General features: G+C 41.6%; 1 protein-coding gene across 1 annotated transcript in view; it reads right to left on the reverse strand.

The window, feature by feature from the left end:
• Positions 1-18,853, reverse strand: part of Erich3 (glutamate rich 3) — a 76,254-nt gene that overhangs the window by 48,444 nt on the left and 8,957 nt on the right. The window contains exons 4-7 of the mRNA XM_085677500.2: positions 16,540-16,611; positions 14,942-15,070; positions 10,019-10,177; positions 5,678-5,896 (exon numbers count right to left, since the gene is read on the reverse strand). Of these exons, the coding sequence (XP_085533626.2) occupies positions 5,678-5,896; positions 10,019-10,177; positions 14,942-15,070; positions 16,540-16,611 (579 nt within the window). The remainder of the gene's footprint in view (positions 1-5,677; positions 5,897-10,018; positions 10,178-14,941; positions 15,071-16,539; positions 16,612-18,853) is intronic.

Below are 18,853 nucleotides of genomic sequence, written 5' to 3' on the forward strand. Positions count from 1 at the left end.
TTCTACTTTAAGTTCTTTCTCTCTTTCTCTCTCTCTTTCTCTCTCTCTCTCTTTTCCTCTCTTCCTCTGTTAGAAAGAAAGTACTTTTGACTCTTTCAGCTACTTTTCAAATAAAAATTCAAACAAATGAACAGAATAAATATTAATGTTCTGTTTTGAGTTGATATTGATCAAGATATAATGACAATTTTTGATGTGATAACTTCATCTTTACAAGTGAGCGAAGACAATAGACTCTTGTCTTGGTTCATTCTGAGAGGTACCTGGACACAATGACCCCTTCAGGACTCCCTATAAGAAAGGTGAGCATGTATGTCAAGTCTCTGGGATTGTCATGTAGAAATCTAATTGGTTTCTCCGTTGAAGAAAACTGCTGACCAATTACAGTGAATCTCAAGAGATGAGAGAAAATAAATCGCAATCAGTTTTGGGTTTGATGATTGCAACAACAGTTCAGCTTGCTGTGCTGTTTAAAGATGATATTAATGAGTTCTGTGATCATGGATCATTTATTTAACCTGATTTGCTTCATCTCCAAAGTTAAGTAATTGTGTGTCCCTTTTGAGGTTTATTGCATATATGGTATGTTAAACATTATAGTCTAAGGACTCACTAAATAATAAATGCCATTAGCATTGGCACTAAACATAAAATTTCATATTTTGTTAAAAGTTCACAGAGCAAAAAAAATAAAAAAATAAAAAATAAAAAAGTTCACAGAGCACATATAGAAGAACAGACAATTAAATGAAGAAAAACGGTAGGTAGTTTGAAAGAAAGTATATTTTCAGAGGAATTGATAATTCCATGAATAAAGAGAGGGTCAGTTGAAGTAGTAATTTAGGTAGGCTTGGAAGGGGTGGGAGAAGGAACTGGAAGATGGGCAGAACTGAGATCGTCTTCATTGGTGGATGACGAAACATGACTTCTTACTCGGATGCTTTTGTATCTCAGGCTGCACTGACCTGGAGAAGGTAGTGTGCAAACTGTTACACCTTGGGAGAAGACGGCGCTGTCAGAACAGAGAAGGAAATATCGAGGCTGAAGTCACGGAGATGCTCAGATTGAGGGTGAGAACAAAATCAAGTCACAGGTGTGAGAGAAAAAGGTGGGAGAAATGAGCCTGGCTAACAGGGTCTGGAGGGAAGAGATACAGCACAAGGGGTGATACCAAAGAAATGTTGCAACATGGAACAGGGTGGGGTTAAACTCATTAGTGGGGCAGATATCCAAATCGAATTAAACACAAACCACCTGCCCACTATATTGAAAACAGACTACATTAAAAGCCCAGGATTTATACCTAAAATTCCAAAGTGCTAAAAGCAAAAAAATGATGTAGATGAATAATTGTGAATGCAGGAAATCCAACCAGTGTTCTCTACAGGAGCAATAAGCTTTCTTAACCACTGAGGCACTTATCCAACCCCAAAATAAAGTGTTTTATAAAAGGATGGCCAATGAACGCACAAGAACAGAATTTAAATATGGCATCAGAACAAAAATCTCATTAGAATATGTGGAAAATAAAAAAAGATTTCCCCCAGCCAGAAAGACGTCAGTCCAAGGATGCAGAGAGCAGGGGAGAAAAGCTGATGATTAGAATCCTGGAGGGTAGACTGGATAGTTCTACCCTTCGCAGAGAGAATTCCCGAACATGCATGTGTGTTTCAGTGCCAGCATGTGCATATGTGTGATCATATGTGTGCATACATGTGTGTAAGTGTGATTACCACAACTCAAAAAAAATCACCATACTTCAGCAGAACAAAAGCAGATGAATAAAATGAGGATGCCAGGGCAGGAAATGAAAGCAGAACTCCATGAGATACAATCAGGGAAGAAAGCCAACCTGAAACTGTCGGAAATGAAAAGCTTAATAATACACATGAAACACATGAAAACCTCAGGAGAAAACATCCCCAGTAGGATAGACTGGGTAGAAAACAGTGTCAGGCCTGGAGGACAAAGAAGAGAAACTGGATCAGACGGCTACGGCAAATAATAAGCTTTAAAATATATACAAAGAACAATGGAGGGATCTGGAATATCAGTAGATGATAGATAGATGATAGATAGATGATAGATAGATAGATAGATAGATAGATAGATAGATAGATAGATAGATAGATAGGTAGATGATACAGATATTCAACTCCTTGCTTTTGTCTTTTATTGGTGACCAAATATCATCATTATTATTTTTATCATATAATATGTACACCAGTTCCTAATTTGGAAATTTTAGCTAGCTAAAATTTCAGCTGCCATCTGAGTTGAAATCTAATGCTAATACAGAGATAAACATTTTCAAGTCCTCTTCTCTACTTTGTTCTAAAATAAAATGGCTGAGTGAAAACAGTTTTAAAGTAGAGTCAGCTGTTTCTCTACATCCTCAGTGATGTTCACTTTTACCTCAGAGCTCTAATTATATTATATTAAATATAATATTTATTTATAAATATAATAAATAATATAATATAATTTATAAATATAATAAATATAACATTAATTATATCAAAACATTAATATAAACTCGCATCCAGATTCTTAAGATGCTATAAAACCCGCAGTGAGCTTGCACCTGAGGTCTCACATTTGTCCGTTCACCCAGCAGTCCCATGGAACTACCCAGCAGCAGACACTCAAGCATTCCGAAACATAAGCAAGGATTTGTCTCCAGTTGTGAATCAAAAGTTATCAGTGTGCATTGCAGAAGTAAGATTTCCAGGGAGTGTAGCCCATAAAACTGTGAGCATTCTGAGTCTTCCTGGATTGAGAATTCGTATGTGTGATGGGTATATACCAAAGGCTAAGAGAGAACTAAACATACAGCAAAAGAAGAAAAAATTGTCATATTTTCAGATTGTGGAAACAGTAAAACAAATTATATTACCAATTTATAGAAAGCATTTTCAAGAAAATTTTCAAACTTAAGAAAAAACAGTCGGTTGTAGTGGTGCACACTGGGAGGATTTGCTGAGGAGGCAGAGGCAGGAGGAGCGCGAGTTCGATTCAGCCTGGGCTACACATTTTTAAAAAGAGGGGAAAAAAAAGAGATGAGCACCTGTATACAAACGTTAAGAATTCTAAATAAGCGCTGAGAAGAAACTCGCTGTGAACTATTATAGTTAAAATATTAAGAGCACAGAATAAAGACTGACTATTGGAAACTGCCAGAAAGACCAAGTCAGCGTCAACCAGAATCACTGTTCATTATTCAGCACAAACTTTTAAAGCCATAAGGGCCTGAAAAGAATATCCCACAATCTGAAATACCACAACTGTCAGCCTGGACTATTCTACCCACCACAACTATCTCATACATTTGAAGGATAAATAAAAATTTCCTATGATAAAAACAGACCAAAGAATTTCTAATCACTAAGCTAGCTCTACACAAAATTGTTTGGTTTAGAAATGAGGAAAATCACACACAAGGGGTTCCAATGAATTAATAATACAGAACACTTGGTTATCAAATGAGGTCTGAGAAAACTTCATACAATCAACAAAATGACAGATATTAATACACATATCTCAATAATAATTCTGCAAATTAATTGGCCTCAATTCCCCATTAAGAAAGCACTTCATACCCAATAAGGAATGTGCTGCAAGGGAAGATATCATTGTAACTATGTATGTACAAAACACAGGCATGCCCAACTTCATTAAATAATACTAAATGATGTAAAAAAAATTAACAACCCCAACACAGTGATAATATTTTCTAATACCTCACTCTTAACAGTAGACAGGCCATATAAAGAGAGAAACATTGGAGTTAAATGACATCACAAATCCGAAGGACCTACAAGGAATCCATAGAACAGTCTGCTCAAGCACTGAATAATAGACATTCTTCTCAGTAGTCCATGAAAACTTTCTCCAAAATTGGCCACATATTGGGATTCACAGAAAGTCTCAACAAACATAGGAAAATTAGAATAGCATATTCTATTAGACCACAGTGGAACACAGCTAGATACCAACGGCACTGTAAACTACAGACGGTACACAGAGCACTCAGACACACAGAGACTAAACACACTACTGAATGATTATCAGGTTCCTGAAGAAAGTAAGAAGGAAATAAAAAAAAATGTCTCGAGTTAAGGAAAATACAAAATACCAAAAATCTATCAGACACAATCGAGACCATCTTTAAAAGGTCACTCGGAGTGAGGACAAATGGCTTTACTCCCGGCACTCAAAGACAGAGGTAGGTGGATCTTTGTGAGTTCAAGGCCTGACTGGTCTACAATTCAAGTTCCAGCCGCTATCACACACAGAAACCCTGTCTTGAATAATTAATTAATTAGCAAAATTCGGTAGTGTTGGTACTCACACCAGCTCACATAGTCATGATGGTGTTGAGCACACACCAGCTCACATAGTCATGATAATGTTTTTTTACAGTTGGTGGTGCTATTTGGGGATGAGGCCACTGATAGGGTACCCACACCCCAGTAGTAGCCCCACAACCATTTATAAATGATCAGCACTAATGGCCCCAGGGAGATTAATAATAATAATAATAATAATAATAGACATGAAGTTGGGTGCTGAGTCAGTTGGTATGTTTCAGCGTCTGTTGGAGAGAGATAGTTGGAAGTATGTAACATAAAATATGCTAAGTGTGAAATTTTCAAAGAATAAATATTTAAAATGTAAAAGAAAAGAAAAAACCGGTCTAAGCTGCACATAGAAAGGACTTTGTAACTGTGTAAAAAAGCAGAGACGCTGTGCTAAGGCCAAAGAACCAAGCTGCAGAGAACAATATCAGTCAAAGATGAGGCAACAAGGGCGAAGGAGTCTTCACAGATGACAGAGAAGGCTCCGCCAGAGACAGAACCAGGAAGAGAGAGAGGACTGTGGAAAATTAAATTGAAAGGAGGAGATTTGAAACTGTAAGGAAAAGAAGTCCTGGCCTTTTGAGAAGGTTAGAGGGGAGGGAGGCGGCTGAGAGTGGAAAGGGATGCTGGAGACGAGGCTGGCTTGGGAGCACGGATGCAGGCGGTGGGTGCATCCGGGTACTTTACCACTTGATCTTCACCGAAAATGTCAGTCCCACTATCTGCTAAGAGTCACGGCGGTCCCGTGTAATTAATGTGGTTATGTATTTACCAAATGAAAAAGAAGAGGTCCTTTGCTCTCGCACAAGCCTGGAGCTCTCTAAAGTTCATCTAGGCTTACAAGCATGCGCTGTACCAAGGCTTTGGGGAAAATGTGGGACAAAGCCCAGCATTTTCAAAGAACCCTGAAAAAAAAAAACTGTAGGCAATATTCACTAATTCGCAACAAACCATTAAAAATAAAATTTGATAATATTTATTATTCTCTCCAGCTATGCTTAAGTCCATGAATTTTTATGAATTAAATGTTAAGATACTATGATCAAATTAAGGGGAAGAAGTTGGAGTCAGTCAAAGTGAACTTTGGCACAAGGCTTCATGAGGGTTCTCTCATCAGTGATGCAAGACTAGCTTTTTGGCTGAACTGCCCAGATGTTTCGTTTAACTCACTCATGCTGATAGCTGCACTTACAAAATACTGTATTTCCTTATGCAATGCAGATTTGTCCTTGATTCTAGAAAATTCTTCTACTACAGACCTCAGCTGGTGTCACGTCATCGGTGTTACAGTAATAAAAGAACATTTGAGCCATAATCACCCTGGTGCAGAGGGGCTCTAAGCCATTGGGAGCGGTGATGGGACGCAGCCTCTTCCGCCTCCAAGGCTCGAACCTGTTCTCCCTGAAGATCTTTCCTGCTTGGGGCTGGGGTGTCGGGGGGACAGGTATCTGGTAAATGTTAATGTCTGGAAGTTGGTAGGCATCCAGTCTCTGGGAATTGTCCATGGAGTTCCTGAACTTCATCATCGCCTTCTTGCCCTGCAATCACAGACCACGATGTGAGACCCAGGGACACACCAGCAGGGCCCCAAGGCAACCCCGAATCAAAAGCCAGCCTGAGTGATTGGCACTGCACACAAGCCCAGCTGGAAACGGCAGACCAGCCCCAAATGCACACTTGCATCGATTGAAGCCACACTTTGCATCTACTGCAAATTTCATAAGCACGCGTTTTTGACCTTGTGTCAATGTAGTTTAAAAGAAGACTTAGGAACACCACTCAAGGAAGAGTTGAACTAGTTAATTTCACACGAGGAGGGAGGCAGGGCTGGACTCTGAGGTACAGCTGGCCAGTTCACTGAGAGAGAGGAAGTACTGCCCTCACACCCTGGCCTCACACATCCCCAGGTTTGAACAGGCAGGAAGAGCAAGGCTGAGATCAAACACCAGCTTATAGACTATTTGAATTACTTTAAGTATAATGAAGGACAAACAAAAATATTCACCAAATTTGAAAGAGAATACTCTTTGACCCAGAAATCCTGCAAACAGGAATAAACCCCATATCAGATTACTATTAATATTAAGTGTAAGCATTAATATTGTGCTGTAAATGTGCATTTGGGCACAGACATATGTGTGTATTAAGTATGTGTATCCACACATCCATATAAATTCAAATCAGTCATAAAAGCTAGCATCCTAAAAACTCATATATAGGCAAATTGTTAAACTTTGCTTGGTTTTTTAGTTAGATTGTGTATTTCTCACTAAATGTATGGAAACATGAGAATATTTATGTACAGTATAATGCAACATTTCTCTTAAGTTATTTTTTATGTAGATTTTTATTTAGAAAGCAAGAACAAATAGAAAATTTTAAACATTAATTTATCATTGTGGGATATATCTTTATGTTGCTTGAGGGTTTAATCAAAATGCCTCTCTTCAATCATTTAAAAACTTTAAAAATAAAACCAATAATCTTTACCAGACAGACATGAGTCCAAACATTTTTACAAATTGGTTATTTCATGTATCTGATGTAAATTTTCAAATTTTAAGGAATCTTTAGATATTTTCATCCATTTTGCACCAATTTTTAAAAAGTATTTATACTGACACACTATAAATTTGCATCACATTTATATTTTGTATTCCTAATTAGTTTTCAGCCCATTTTGTCTAAATTTTGAAGCGCTTAATAATGAAAAACTATTTTGTGGAAAGACAGCTCTGCAAAGAGCACTGGTTACTAAGTCAATCAAAGCAGAGTATGTGCGCGCACGTCTAGCTCAAACCTTGACTAAAGCTACACTGTTGTGTAAGCAGATTCTCCTGTTGGGATGCTAAGTTACACTGAGTGTCCTTCCTTTGCTTTCTAGTTCACTCTTCAATACATCGCATTAAGAATATCAAACTGAAAGTAAATGTCCATGATACAAATATTGAAATTAAATACCTAGAATTAACTACCTAGAACACTGAGAATCTGGAAAATTTTAATTCCTTTTAAAAAACAAATAACAATACTGGTATCAGGTGCTTGTCATGTTTTGGAAATAATTTTAATCATATTTTTTCAAAATTAATATCCTGTTCTTTTTCTATTTTTAACAGAAGGTATATTGGGTGATTTTATAAACCACTACATATAATCATAGTGTATTTTTATGTACTTAAGCATTTTAAACTATACTTCATTAAGGGAAAACTTTTCCTAGTTGTTTACTACTGTAAATAGGCAACTCCGCCTTTGCATACATGTGCACTGTTCCCTGGGAAGATTCTCAACATTAAAAGGATGGCAGATCCTCCATGCAGGACTTTGAAAACACTTAAGATTTCCCATGACAGGAGAGGCTCCCTCTGAATGCTGGCAATACTTGCCAAGTGATTAGTAGCATCAAAGCCAACCTGCTGTTGGCCGTGTGCACCACTTTTTCCTGAAGATGCTCACTCGGACTGCTAAGACAAGTTCAACTTCATTTTATCTGTGGTACTTCCAGTCCTTACGCCTGTAAACCCTTCTTTCAGTAAGGCAGGAAGGGTTGACCCAGGGCCCAATACATACTTAGCAACAATACAGGTCACTGTCTTTCATAAGGAGTTTGGTAGCACTTCCATCATCAATACTATTAATAAAGGCATGTCTCTTTTCAGGGTCTATTTTGTTTATTCCTATTACATAGTAAGCTCCAGTAAGTTACTGGTGTCTGCCTTGATAATCAATAATAATAATAATAATAATAATAATAATAATAATAATAATACTTGTTCTTCTTCAGTACCTAGCCTATCTTAAGTGCCTAAAATATTTAAACATTTATGTAATTGGAACTAACATGAAATTAATCTTCAACTTGTTGGTGCATGTGAGCTACCCAGTGCCTCTCCTTCGATAACCCATACTCTCAAAACTTGAGTTTATATTATATTATAATATTATATTATATTATTATATGTCACCATGTGTGTATATAGCTATTACTGGTAGCCAGTGTCTCAGAGTTAATTTGGGGGGAAATCACTGAGAGCAGAACAAACAGCTGATGGGTGTAAAAACCATGTGTCGTCTCACTATCAGTGTTCTTACGTTTAGGAAGAAAATCTACCAAAGTAGAACTCAGAACTACAGAAGCTTGGGAAGAAAACCCAGAAAGCACCCACTGGAGCACCACCTAGTGGAGAGAAAGTCTTACCCATTAGGCTTTGAGTATGTCCAGCCCTAATGGCAAAGCTAACCCCGGAGGACACAGAGAGTTTTAGGCAAAGACCTGTGAGATTTCTGGTACTTTTGGCAAGCCCATTCCTAGACGAGATGGGTGCCTCAGGAAGCCTTAACCTGAGCCAGGAACACTTGAGACACAGCCATGTTCTGATTCTTTGGTCACCAGGCAACCTACTCCCCATTGTGATCCTGTCTCCCCAAGGGCTCTGCCAACCAGGGAAACAACATTCACTGCTCCTACAAGCGTTAGCCGCTTGATAATGCTTGGTGGATTAATGACCCATGATCAGGACAAATCTCCTATTTCGGATTACTATAACGTGACAGGATCCTGCTTATGTGCTGTTTTGAGTAGCCTGAAATAGTCTCGTGGGACCTGGCTACTCCTGAACAGCAGTTAAAATGGCAAAGATGCGCCTTCAGCTGGACCCTGGATCTAAGACCCGGGAGCCGGCCTCGCTCCCAGCAGTCTGTGCGAACAGGGCGCACCACTTCCTGTTAAACTTCTCCGAGCCGATAAGAAGCTACCAGTAAATTAACTGAACAAGGTGTGTCAGGCACTCTCATAAGCTAAAATCACATCCAGCGGATTGGGATGCCATGGTTGCATGTGTATATTTAGTATGAAATGCAAGCGCTCATTTATCTGCACGGAGGGCATTTGTCAGAGAAAGGGGACAATGTCTTAGGTTCGTGGGTGGTGTTGCCTAGGAAGGAATGAACCTTCCAGTCAATGGCAATTACATTCATGACACAAACTCTTAAGTTAGCCAACGGTTCTGCAAGCTAGAAACACAAACTGTCTCTCCCCAGTGTGGGAATGGTCTGGGTTGTTCTCCCTGCTTAGGTAGATTCTGTTTCATAATGCCCATACTTGGCCTTTTTATACTTTAAAGAGCAAAGATTACCCAAGATACAACCTTGAAAGGGATGCAGTGTCAAACCCCTGGGTATGAGTTCAGCACATTTAAATAATAAGACTTTCCCTTCCCTCTATAATTCAACCTCCAAGTAACTTCACACACTGATAGGAAAGCTAGTCCCAGTGCAAACACAGACCAGCCAGGCAGAGTCCCATTGTCTGGTTCTCCTGTGTCTAAATCTGCAAGGAGTCCACACAGGGTCACGTCTGGGGACAGCCATTTGTGGCTGTGAAAAGACTTCTTTGTTTTTCCTCCAGCTCCTTTGTAGTGAGCTAGCACTGCACACCATTATGAACCTGCCCTTTACAGATCCTGTTCAATCACATAAACCTCAGGTCTTCCGGTCACAGAAAGAGTTCATCAGACATACACAGTAAGTACTTAATAAATGCACAGAAAAGTTTCACTATGTAGATAAATGAAATATGGCATCTCAGAACCTTTGACAGTACAAGATCTTAATCAACAATTTAAAAGAATGTATTTCTTAAAGAAAATAGCATTTACCCCAATAGGAAACGGAGTTTCACTTTCCAGCAATGAGATTTTGGGTTTGGACTCTGGAGTTATCTTTGAAACATTTCTCGTTGTGTGATTACTGAGAAGAGGCTGCAATCGAATCGGAGGCTCCATATTTCCTGGGGCAGTATATGGTCGAGGGGCTGTCTAGACAATTAGGGGAGAAAGTTCCATTTAAATTAGTATCTTGACATGTTTCCAGAACCAATTAATAATCCAACAAATTGCCCAGAGTAATTAATGGTGTCTTTTTAACTGAACAGATTAAACTTTAATTATATTCTTCCATTATACACAGCCTTCTGACCCAAAGTATTTGTTAAACATATGGTGTTGAAGTCCTCTGCATAACCAAATATCACAGGGATGGAGACTTGTAGACAAAGGAGATGGCCTCTATTATAGTCCCGTATTCTTTGCTGGTACTGTAAACTCCTGGCAGTACTGCGTTTCTGCAAAGAATGGCTTTGCTCAGTTAAATGTTAAGCTGAATAATGTTCCTACTGGAGAGATCTGAAATGATATGATTGGAACAGACTCATTTGAGTTTCAATGTTTTCAATATACAATCCACTCTGAATTCATTATGATGCAAGGTTGGCACCCAAAGTAAAAGCAGACAACGGGAAAGGCAGGTGCTCGGCTATAATGCACCACCAATTACGGGGCGTCAGCTGCTTCCTAGAAATGTAAGAAAACAAAATGAAAAATTATAGCTGGCAACGTTGGGATGCACTATGTAAAAATGAACGTCCCCACACGGAGCCGCTTCCGTTTGTTCTTCTAGGTCTCCGTCTGCGGCGCTCTGGGCCCTGGAAGGGATTCCTTCGAGGAATTTACCAAACAACCTCAGGACTGCAGTTGGGTTCTACCGAAGAGAGGAGTCACATCAGAGAAGAAGGGAAGATGAAATGGAGTCCTTTACTCCCGTCATCCCTGCAGGGTAGGAATGGTTCCTGACACCTAAGCTTCCGCAGAGAAGCCCTTCCCACTGTGGGCCCTACCGGCTGCTTCCGGAATCTGTTCCTTCCCTTTCCCTCTTTCAGTCTAGGGACTGTGGTTTCCCGTGGTGCTGACCCCATTGGGCTTAGCATCCCTAGTTGGTTTCTCTTTACCCTGCTGGATCTTCCTAAGTAGTTTCTTTATTAAACAACTTCCTAATTACTCTATTTGTATGAGCCATCTGTTTCCTGCTGAGCCCCCAGCAGAGACACTTTCCAATCAAGAATACACTGCAGTGAATACAGAAAGTGCCAGCGTGGAACATTGTAAGTGCTTTTTGGGGGCGTCAACAGAATATTATAAGTTTAGTATAAAGATTAGCAATGCGTCAAAAGGAGGAGGAGTGAAGCTTTTGGCCCAGTTGTCCTATTATACGAAGACAGTAGAAAACATGCTAAGAATAGGACATGCATGTTTGGACAAAGAGGTATGAGAAGGACAGTGCATAAATGATTCATGAACAGCATTTTGTACATTGACTCGAAAGGATGATGAGCCACAAATATTCCATTCCGCAAAAGTATGTATAAATACACACGTAAAAAATGGGCAGCCAGTGACTATTACCAAGCCCTTGTTCTCACAGCATCTTGGGAAGCATGTGTGCACACACTGTTCAACTTCTGATTTTTCAACAGTAGGCACATACTGAATACTCACCTTAGACCAAGCAAGGAGCTAAAAAGTAATATTTAAGATCTAAAGATTCTATTAGTCAATTAGACTGATGAATGCCAGTGAACAGAATGTAGAATGATGTATTCTTAGAATATTTACAGCTAACAAGAACGCTAAGGAAAACTAAGTTCTCACTAAAGCAGTTAAAATTTTTATCCAAATGATGAGGCAAGAGGGAGATGGGGATTTAAAAACCAAGTAAGAGTCGGCTCTGAGCTGGGACCAGAGAGGAGCAACAGAGATAATACTGCCTAATATTTGCTCTCCTCTCTTCCTCAATAACAGAATTTTCATTTGGAAATATGTCTGGCACAAGAGAGCATGTTTCCCCAGACTTCCCTCGGCCTCTGTGCAAAGATGGGCCTCTCACTTTAGGCCAGTAAAATGTGACCAAAAGAGACTCTTATGACACACCCTGTTCACAAAGAGAAGGGGAGCATGTCCTTACTTTCTAGCAGACCCCTTCCCTCAGGCTGGAGCATCCACATGGTGATACACAGCCCTGGCAGCTGTGGATGAAACAGATACCCCAAGTTGGTGGATGAGCAACACAGAAGGAGCTCAGGTGTTTGATGACTTCATAGAGTCACCTGAGACTCATGGGCATGGTCTGGGGTAGGGATGACTCCCCATGGTTAAGCCATTGCTGCTTAGAATCACTTATGACTTGAGCATCAAATGCCTCCCATTGGCTGTTTCAATACTCGGTCCAAAACTGGAGCTGCTCTTTCAGGAGCTGGTGAATTCCTTGGTAGGCAAAGGCTGAAGGTTAAAAGCTTCTCTCTGAATGGCAGCTCTTGATGCTCTGGAGTATCCTGTTTCTATTCCTCTCTCTGCTTCCTGGTCTGAAGGCTGTGAGGAGAAGAAAAGCCCCAGCCACATGCTCCCTCCACCGTGGTGCCACCAGCTTCGAAGCCTTCTCCATCGTGATGGACTCTACATCCTCAAACTGTAAGCCACCTAAGCTTTTCCTGCCTCAGTCAAACTCTCAAAGGTCTTTGGTCTTGGTGATGAGGAAATTAATGAACAGAATCTCTGCAAACCTGAACCACAACAGACACACAATGGATCCACTGACGTAAGAGAAATCTCAGAGAAAGCAAGAGATAAACCTAAGAGAGGTCTTAAAAACCACATTCAGAAACGAAACCAGACTCTTCTGAATAAGAGACTCAGATCACCCAAAGGAATTCGTGTAGACTCTACTGGACCCATATATGCCGTTGAGGGTCTCCTGTCGAAAAATCTTGTGTAGAAGTCGAGGAAAGCAGGTTAGTACAAATCAGAATAGCATCAATTGGGGACTGTGCTCTTAATGTCGTGGCTGTGCATTTGCACACAAACATCATCCTGTCAGACAGATGTGGCCATCAAATGCTCATCTGATTGCATTTATCTCTGAAAACAAATCTCCCATTAACAGCTGTGAGCCCTGAACTCTCATAGCTCATATCAGAGGCAACCTTAAGTTTGCTGCATTTTACAATGTGTGAATACATCTTCCTGTAATAAATATGGCTCTGTCTTAATGTTCTCAAAGCTGTACCAAGGTGTGAGTTGAAATTGGCTACCTGGACATTACTGAACTTAGCCGAATTCTGCTCATTCTCAAGAGGATCCCAGGGAGTGAATTTCCCAAAAATGCGCAGAATCAGTTGAGATGACTTTCCTCGATTTTAATGGAGATGGCACAGCTAAATGACTGCACGGTGTCTGAACGTTTAGGGCAATCAACAACCAAGTGCAGGAACACGTGGTGCTGGAGGTTTTCTTAGGGAAGCTCAAGGAAAACCTCCTTACATCCTGTAAGGTTTCCCGTCTCCGTATAGCTGTCAGTAGCCAGGGCTGAAACTGAGAAGGGCCATGTCCAGGACAGGAGGGACAAACCAAAGGGAGATTGGAGCCTCCGGGAAGCAGGAAATTCACCTAAGAATCACAGTAGCTAACCAGTAAAGTGCACGGGACACCCGGCCTGTTATCAAGCCGCAGCCCTGTGTTGAAGTGTCCGACGATGGCAGTGTAGTCTCTGATTTCCAGAGGACTCCCTCACTCCTGCACAGCGACACACAGACTATCTCCTGAGGGGGTTCACCTGGAAAACTGAAAAGAAATTTTAAAGGGGTTTTCCTCTCCAAATCAGGTGGAGGACAGAAAGCAGCGCTATTTCCTCAGTTCCTTCTTGGGAGAGCTTGGGAGAGGCTAGTGAATCGCAGTCCAATTCACACCTACATTCACATCAGACCCGGAAGAGGAGAAACAGTCCAGAGAAAAGCGGGGCTTACGAAGACTTGGGCTGTTCAACCAGGACAGGTTAAGGCACGTCCACTTTTTGCAGAATGTTGAAGCTTAAGGTCTTATGGGACAAACTTCCTCAACAGTCTGAAGGCTTCATAATTTCTTCACAAATATTGTGCAACACAAACAAAAACGATCAGACTTTACACGGAACAACATTCAGTCATGAAAACCAAGAGTAAAGACTTGGTGGGGAGGTTAGCCCGCTTCAAGCACCAACATCTAGCAAACAGGTTTGTTTGTTTTTGTTTTTTTTTAATCTTTCCTGAATCTGTATTGTTTTGAAGAACTGTGCCCTCCTTCCAGCATATATCACCTTGGGCAACAGACAGTTTATGCTGAGATGAATTATCAGTGTATGATTTTTTCAGGTAGGGTTTCCCCACATATAATATCTCAGAGTAGAGGCATGCACTTTTGATAACCTGAAATGGTAGAATGTCACCACCATGCAGCATGGCACTGCTGAATTCGGGCAGACCACAGAAGAGCAAGAACCATACCCAGATATCAGAAAACACAGAGCATGCATGACATGGCGTGGATGGTCTCGATGGGGCCACGTTGCTGAGCTGAGGGGTAAATACTGAGATAGATAACTTCAGCTCATCATGTGTGATCTTAGTCACCGGGGAGGCTTTTCCTTGGGTAAAGTAGAGCAGGGGTGGGGGATGGGGAGGGAGCTGGGTATGTTTGTAAGCATAAGCGATCTCCTCTTACACTGATGTGACAGCTGCACGTTCGGGGATTGTGGCTGGAGGGGGCTCTGTTAATGGAGACTTGAGCAGTTAGGAGGCTGTGGCTTCCAACTGTTCCTTTGACTGTGCTTTCAAGGCTATAGGGTTGTGCAGACATGCTTCCCATAGAGCCTTCTTTCTGAGATTAATGAGAAATCATAAATTAATTATCTGGGACAGAGTGCTTAATAGAGCTCACCAGTGTTAATGGACTAGAACGTCCTTCCTCAGCCAGAACGCTACAGCCACGGTTAGTCTTTGGGCCAGCTGGGGGGTGGGGTGTCAGAATGGGCATGTTATCTTCAATAAAACGTCTTGTATGCTCCCCCTAGAATGAGAAAGAAATTTATGAAGTTGACGTATAGATGATGGGGCTAGCTTAGCACCTGACACACAATCATGCTATGAGATCAAAGCCCTCCCCACGAAGAATGCCGCTCTGTGTTTGGACATGAGGTTAGCAAGGCTCTTAAGACCCTGTTGGAGACTGGGTGTGGTGGTGAGAAAATGGAGTCTCCTCCAGTTGCACACGAAGGAGTCACTCTGAGTACCCTTTCCTTCCATGATCATGCTTGTTGGGCCACTATAGAGTACATTACTACTCCGACCTGAAGAGACTCCCAGAAAAGATTAATTTTGATACAAAAACAATAACTCAATAATGCCCTAAAGCACATTTGCCTATTAAATAGAAGGAACCTAAAACATGCCTTTGGCAATTACAAATATGCAGTGAGTCTGGATAGTCCCAATAGAGGTGTCCAATGGGAGGAACCCAAGTGGCCACAGCACTCTCCCAAAGTCCCAGTCTTCCACTCAGTGTCCCTCATCTGCATTGCATAGGGCAAAGGAAGGGAAACATGAGCCCCCCTGAAACCCAGTACTTCTAGCATTGCATCACAACCTGTGGAAAACAGTTCATGATGCGAGGCACAGTGAGCCAAGCTGAACCCCAGTCCTCCTGAGCCCTGAGAAGCTATCTATGTCCTGTTGGACAACACTTTGGTAACAAGATTAGCCTTTGATCCCAATAAAACAAACATGAGTCCATCAACCCAGATAGGAAAAATTTAGTCTTAAGGAAACAGGTTGCCCAGTGAATTCTTTACAAGTACTTATCAGTTTGTGAAATATGTTTCCACATTTGTAATACCACAGACAATTAAGAACAAACAGCTCATGATTTCAAATAGCTCAAAAAATCAAATAAATCTGCCATCCTCAACTGAAACATGCCTAATTGAATCTCTCATCTCCTGATTCAAATGGATGCACTTTGTAAGTTCACTGCAGAGAACAAAAATAGAGAACAACCAAGAGGTTTAAAAATACCTAGCACGAAATGCCTTAGATCTGATCACGCTTTCTTCTACTGAGGAAGCTCGTTCCCACCAGAATTTTAAAGGGTGACATTCGAATGAAAATGTGTGACTGTATAATTCTTATGTTTTATTTTCCTTCATACAGGAACGCTACCATCTCTTTATTTTCTTGAGATACATGAATATTCTTTGGCTTCTGCCACACACAAAAAAATCACCTTTCAAATTTGGCTATTTTTAATTTTGTCTTGGATAGTTTTTCGTGCTCAAAATGCATTTCTTGGGAGCAGGGCCTGTTCTATCAGCATCTACATTGATGGCAGTGGAGATCCAGGCTCAATGGAACCATTTTCTTGACCTTAGCTACGTGTGCTGTCCAAAAGTAGGCACCTCTAGACTTTCAATAGTAACTGCCAGGGGGTGGAGGGGGGGCTGCTGAAATCACAAAATGCTATTAAAAGGTAAAAGAGTTTACCTTCACCCTCTGAATCCGCTCCTTCCTGACTAAGGTATCCAGTTTCCGTTTTACTTCAAGCTGGTGGTAGCGCTGTAGAAGACGGATTCATGCTAGTTAGAACCAAGAATATTTTAGAGGAAAATAATTCCGGTAGAGGTAGCTTTATTTTCAGTAAGCCCTCTTGTCGCTTAGGTGGAGAAGAGCCACCTGCCTGAGTGTGCAGCTGGGGATCTCAATTGCCACCACCCTAGGAGAGCCAATTACACATCCCAGCCAAAAGGATCCGTGCCCTTTACCCAGAAACTTCATCCTGGGTCTGAACAAGAAAACGGAGTAATGACTTTAAAGTGTTGTGCACAAAAGGATGCTGTCTGAAGATGACCCCACCCCTTTATTTCTTTGAAGAAAAGGGTGCACTCGTGGTATAAAATTCGAAAAGATGGTTAAATGTTTGGCACAGGCCTGTGTTGGAACAGAATGGGATCATTAAACAAGGTTCCTAAAGATTTTGATTTCCTTTTTTTTTATTGGAAGCTGAAAATAACACGGGAGGAAGCAGGATGCAGAACCGCATAGAAATCCAGTAAGGGGCAGAGCCAGTCTTTCCAGAGAACCCCTGCCGTGAGGAAGCGCTTCCTTTGTGCCACTAGGTCCCAGGAGTGGAAGTTCACGAGCAGAGACACTGAGGCAGATTGAGGGCTTTGTACTCTGGTCTCGCCTCCTGTTTCCCCCTATTGCCACAAGCCCATGTCCCCGTCACAATGTATCATGATGTGCTTTCTTGTTGTAAAAGAGATGATTTCATTTGTATTTTTGTGTCTGTGGACATGTGGGGACAGGGCTACTCTTGGAGCTGGAGTTAAGAGGCAGTCCTGGGCTGCCTGGAAGGGGTGCTGGGAACTGAACTCCTGAAGAGGCAGCCCTGCTCCTAAGGGCTGAGTCACAGCTGAAACCCCACTGTGGTTTTTTGGAGTTTGTTTGTTTGTTTGTTGAGAGAGGGTCTTGGAACCTAGCTTGGGATGACCTGGAACGTGCTACATTGCCCACATTGGCTTCAAAATTGTGGCACTCTGCTGATAAGGCATCCTGAGAGCTGACATTCTGCACATCTGCTACCTCCCTTGGCCATATCATGATCTTATTGTTGTATAAATATGACTAGAAGATTCTAAAAAGAAATGTTCATTAATAATGGTCACCTTTGAAAGTAGAAAATTTATGCAATTATTTTGTATTATGATTTTTTTCCTCTGTGTTTTCCAATTATTTTAGTGTAAGAGTTGGTGATTTAGAAATACACCTTCTGTTGAAATCGTCTTCTTCCAATCAGACTTGAAATCAGTCTGTATGGCTTTGCTGCTGTGGTTTTATTGTTCCTTCAGGGAAACCCTTTTCTCTGGAGTTGGTCTCCTGGTTGTCATGGATTATCCGTTGGCACTTCTTGTCCCTCTCCCTCCTGCTCGGGTCTTACACCCACTCAACAACAAACTTTCTTACATTTGCCATCAACCTATTCCCCAAATCCACTGGTCCCCAACTCTCCAGTCAGATGCCAGGCTCCTCTTCCCCATGGCTGACACTCCCTCCCCAAGTCTCCAGCGCCTTTATTTCCTGGATCTATCACCACTGGAGACATCCTGCTGCTTGTGAGCTAGTGAGCCCCTGGGCTCCAGGGCAGCATTCTAGCGGGCCTGTCTGTAACATGTGATCAGCTTCTGGTCCCGCATCCCTGCTCCTTCCTCCCTGGGGCTCCTCCTTCAGGCCCCAAAGTTCTTCCCATCTCCCCTGCTTCCGACAGGGTGGCTTCTCTTTGCCACTTTCTTCTTCTCTGCTGTCTCTGTCGACAGCTGCCTGTCCCACACTCTCTGCGGCTGTTAGCTGCACCCTTTGGCAACAGATTCCTAATTGACCTCCCACCTCCAATCTTTTCCAGCCCATTAATCCATCCTCCACATCTCCAGCAGCAACCTCTCAAACAGCTCTGCCCATTCATTTCACTCCCCTGCTGAAAAAAACATCTCACCGCCTCATCGCCTGCTCTGCAGCCTGCCTTGAGAACTCCAGACATTCCAGAAACAAAGAAGCAACTTATCAGATAATGTCACCACCTGCTGAACCGCCCCCTGAGCTGTCTTTGGGCTTCCTTTCCATCTGAGGTATCCTGCATATGACTGTCCTCCCTCTCTGGAATTCCTCTCCTGTACCTAACTTGGCTCTTCAAGCTGTGTTTCATAGCGGCAGGGCCTCCACGCACCCTGCTCTGGTGCCCACAGGTCACCCCCTCCTTTGCAGGATTCACTTTGCTAGTTCCCACTTCTGTGCAATTCTTGTA

This window comes from Myodes glareolus, chromosome 17, assembly GCF_982192425.1.
Source record: "Myodes glareolus chromosome 17, mMyoGla1.1, whole genome shotgun sequence".
Taxonomy (NCBI): Eukaryota; Metazoa; Chordata; class Mammalia; order Rodentia; family Cricetidae; genus Myodes; species Myodes glareolus.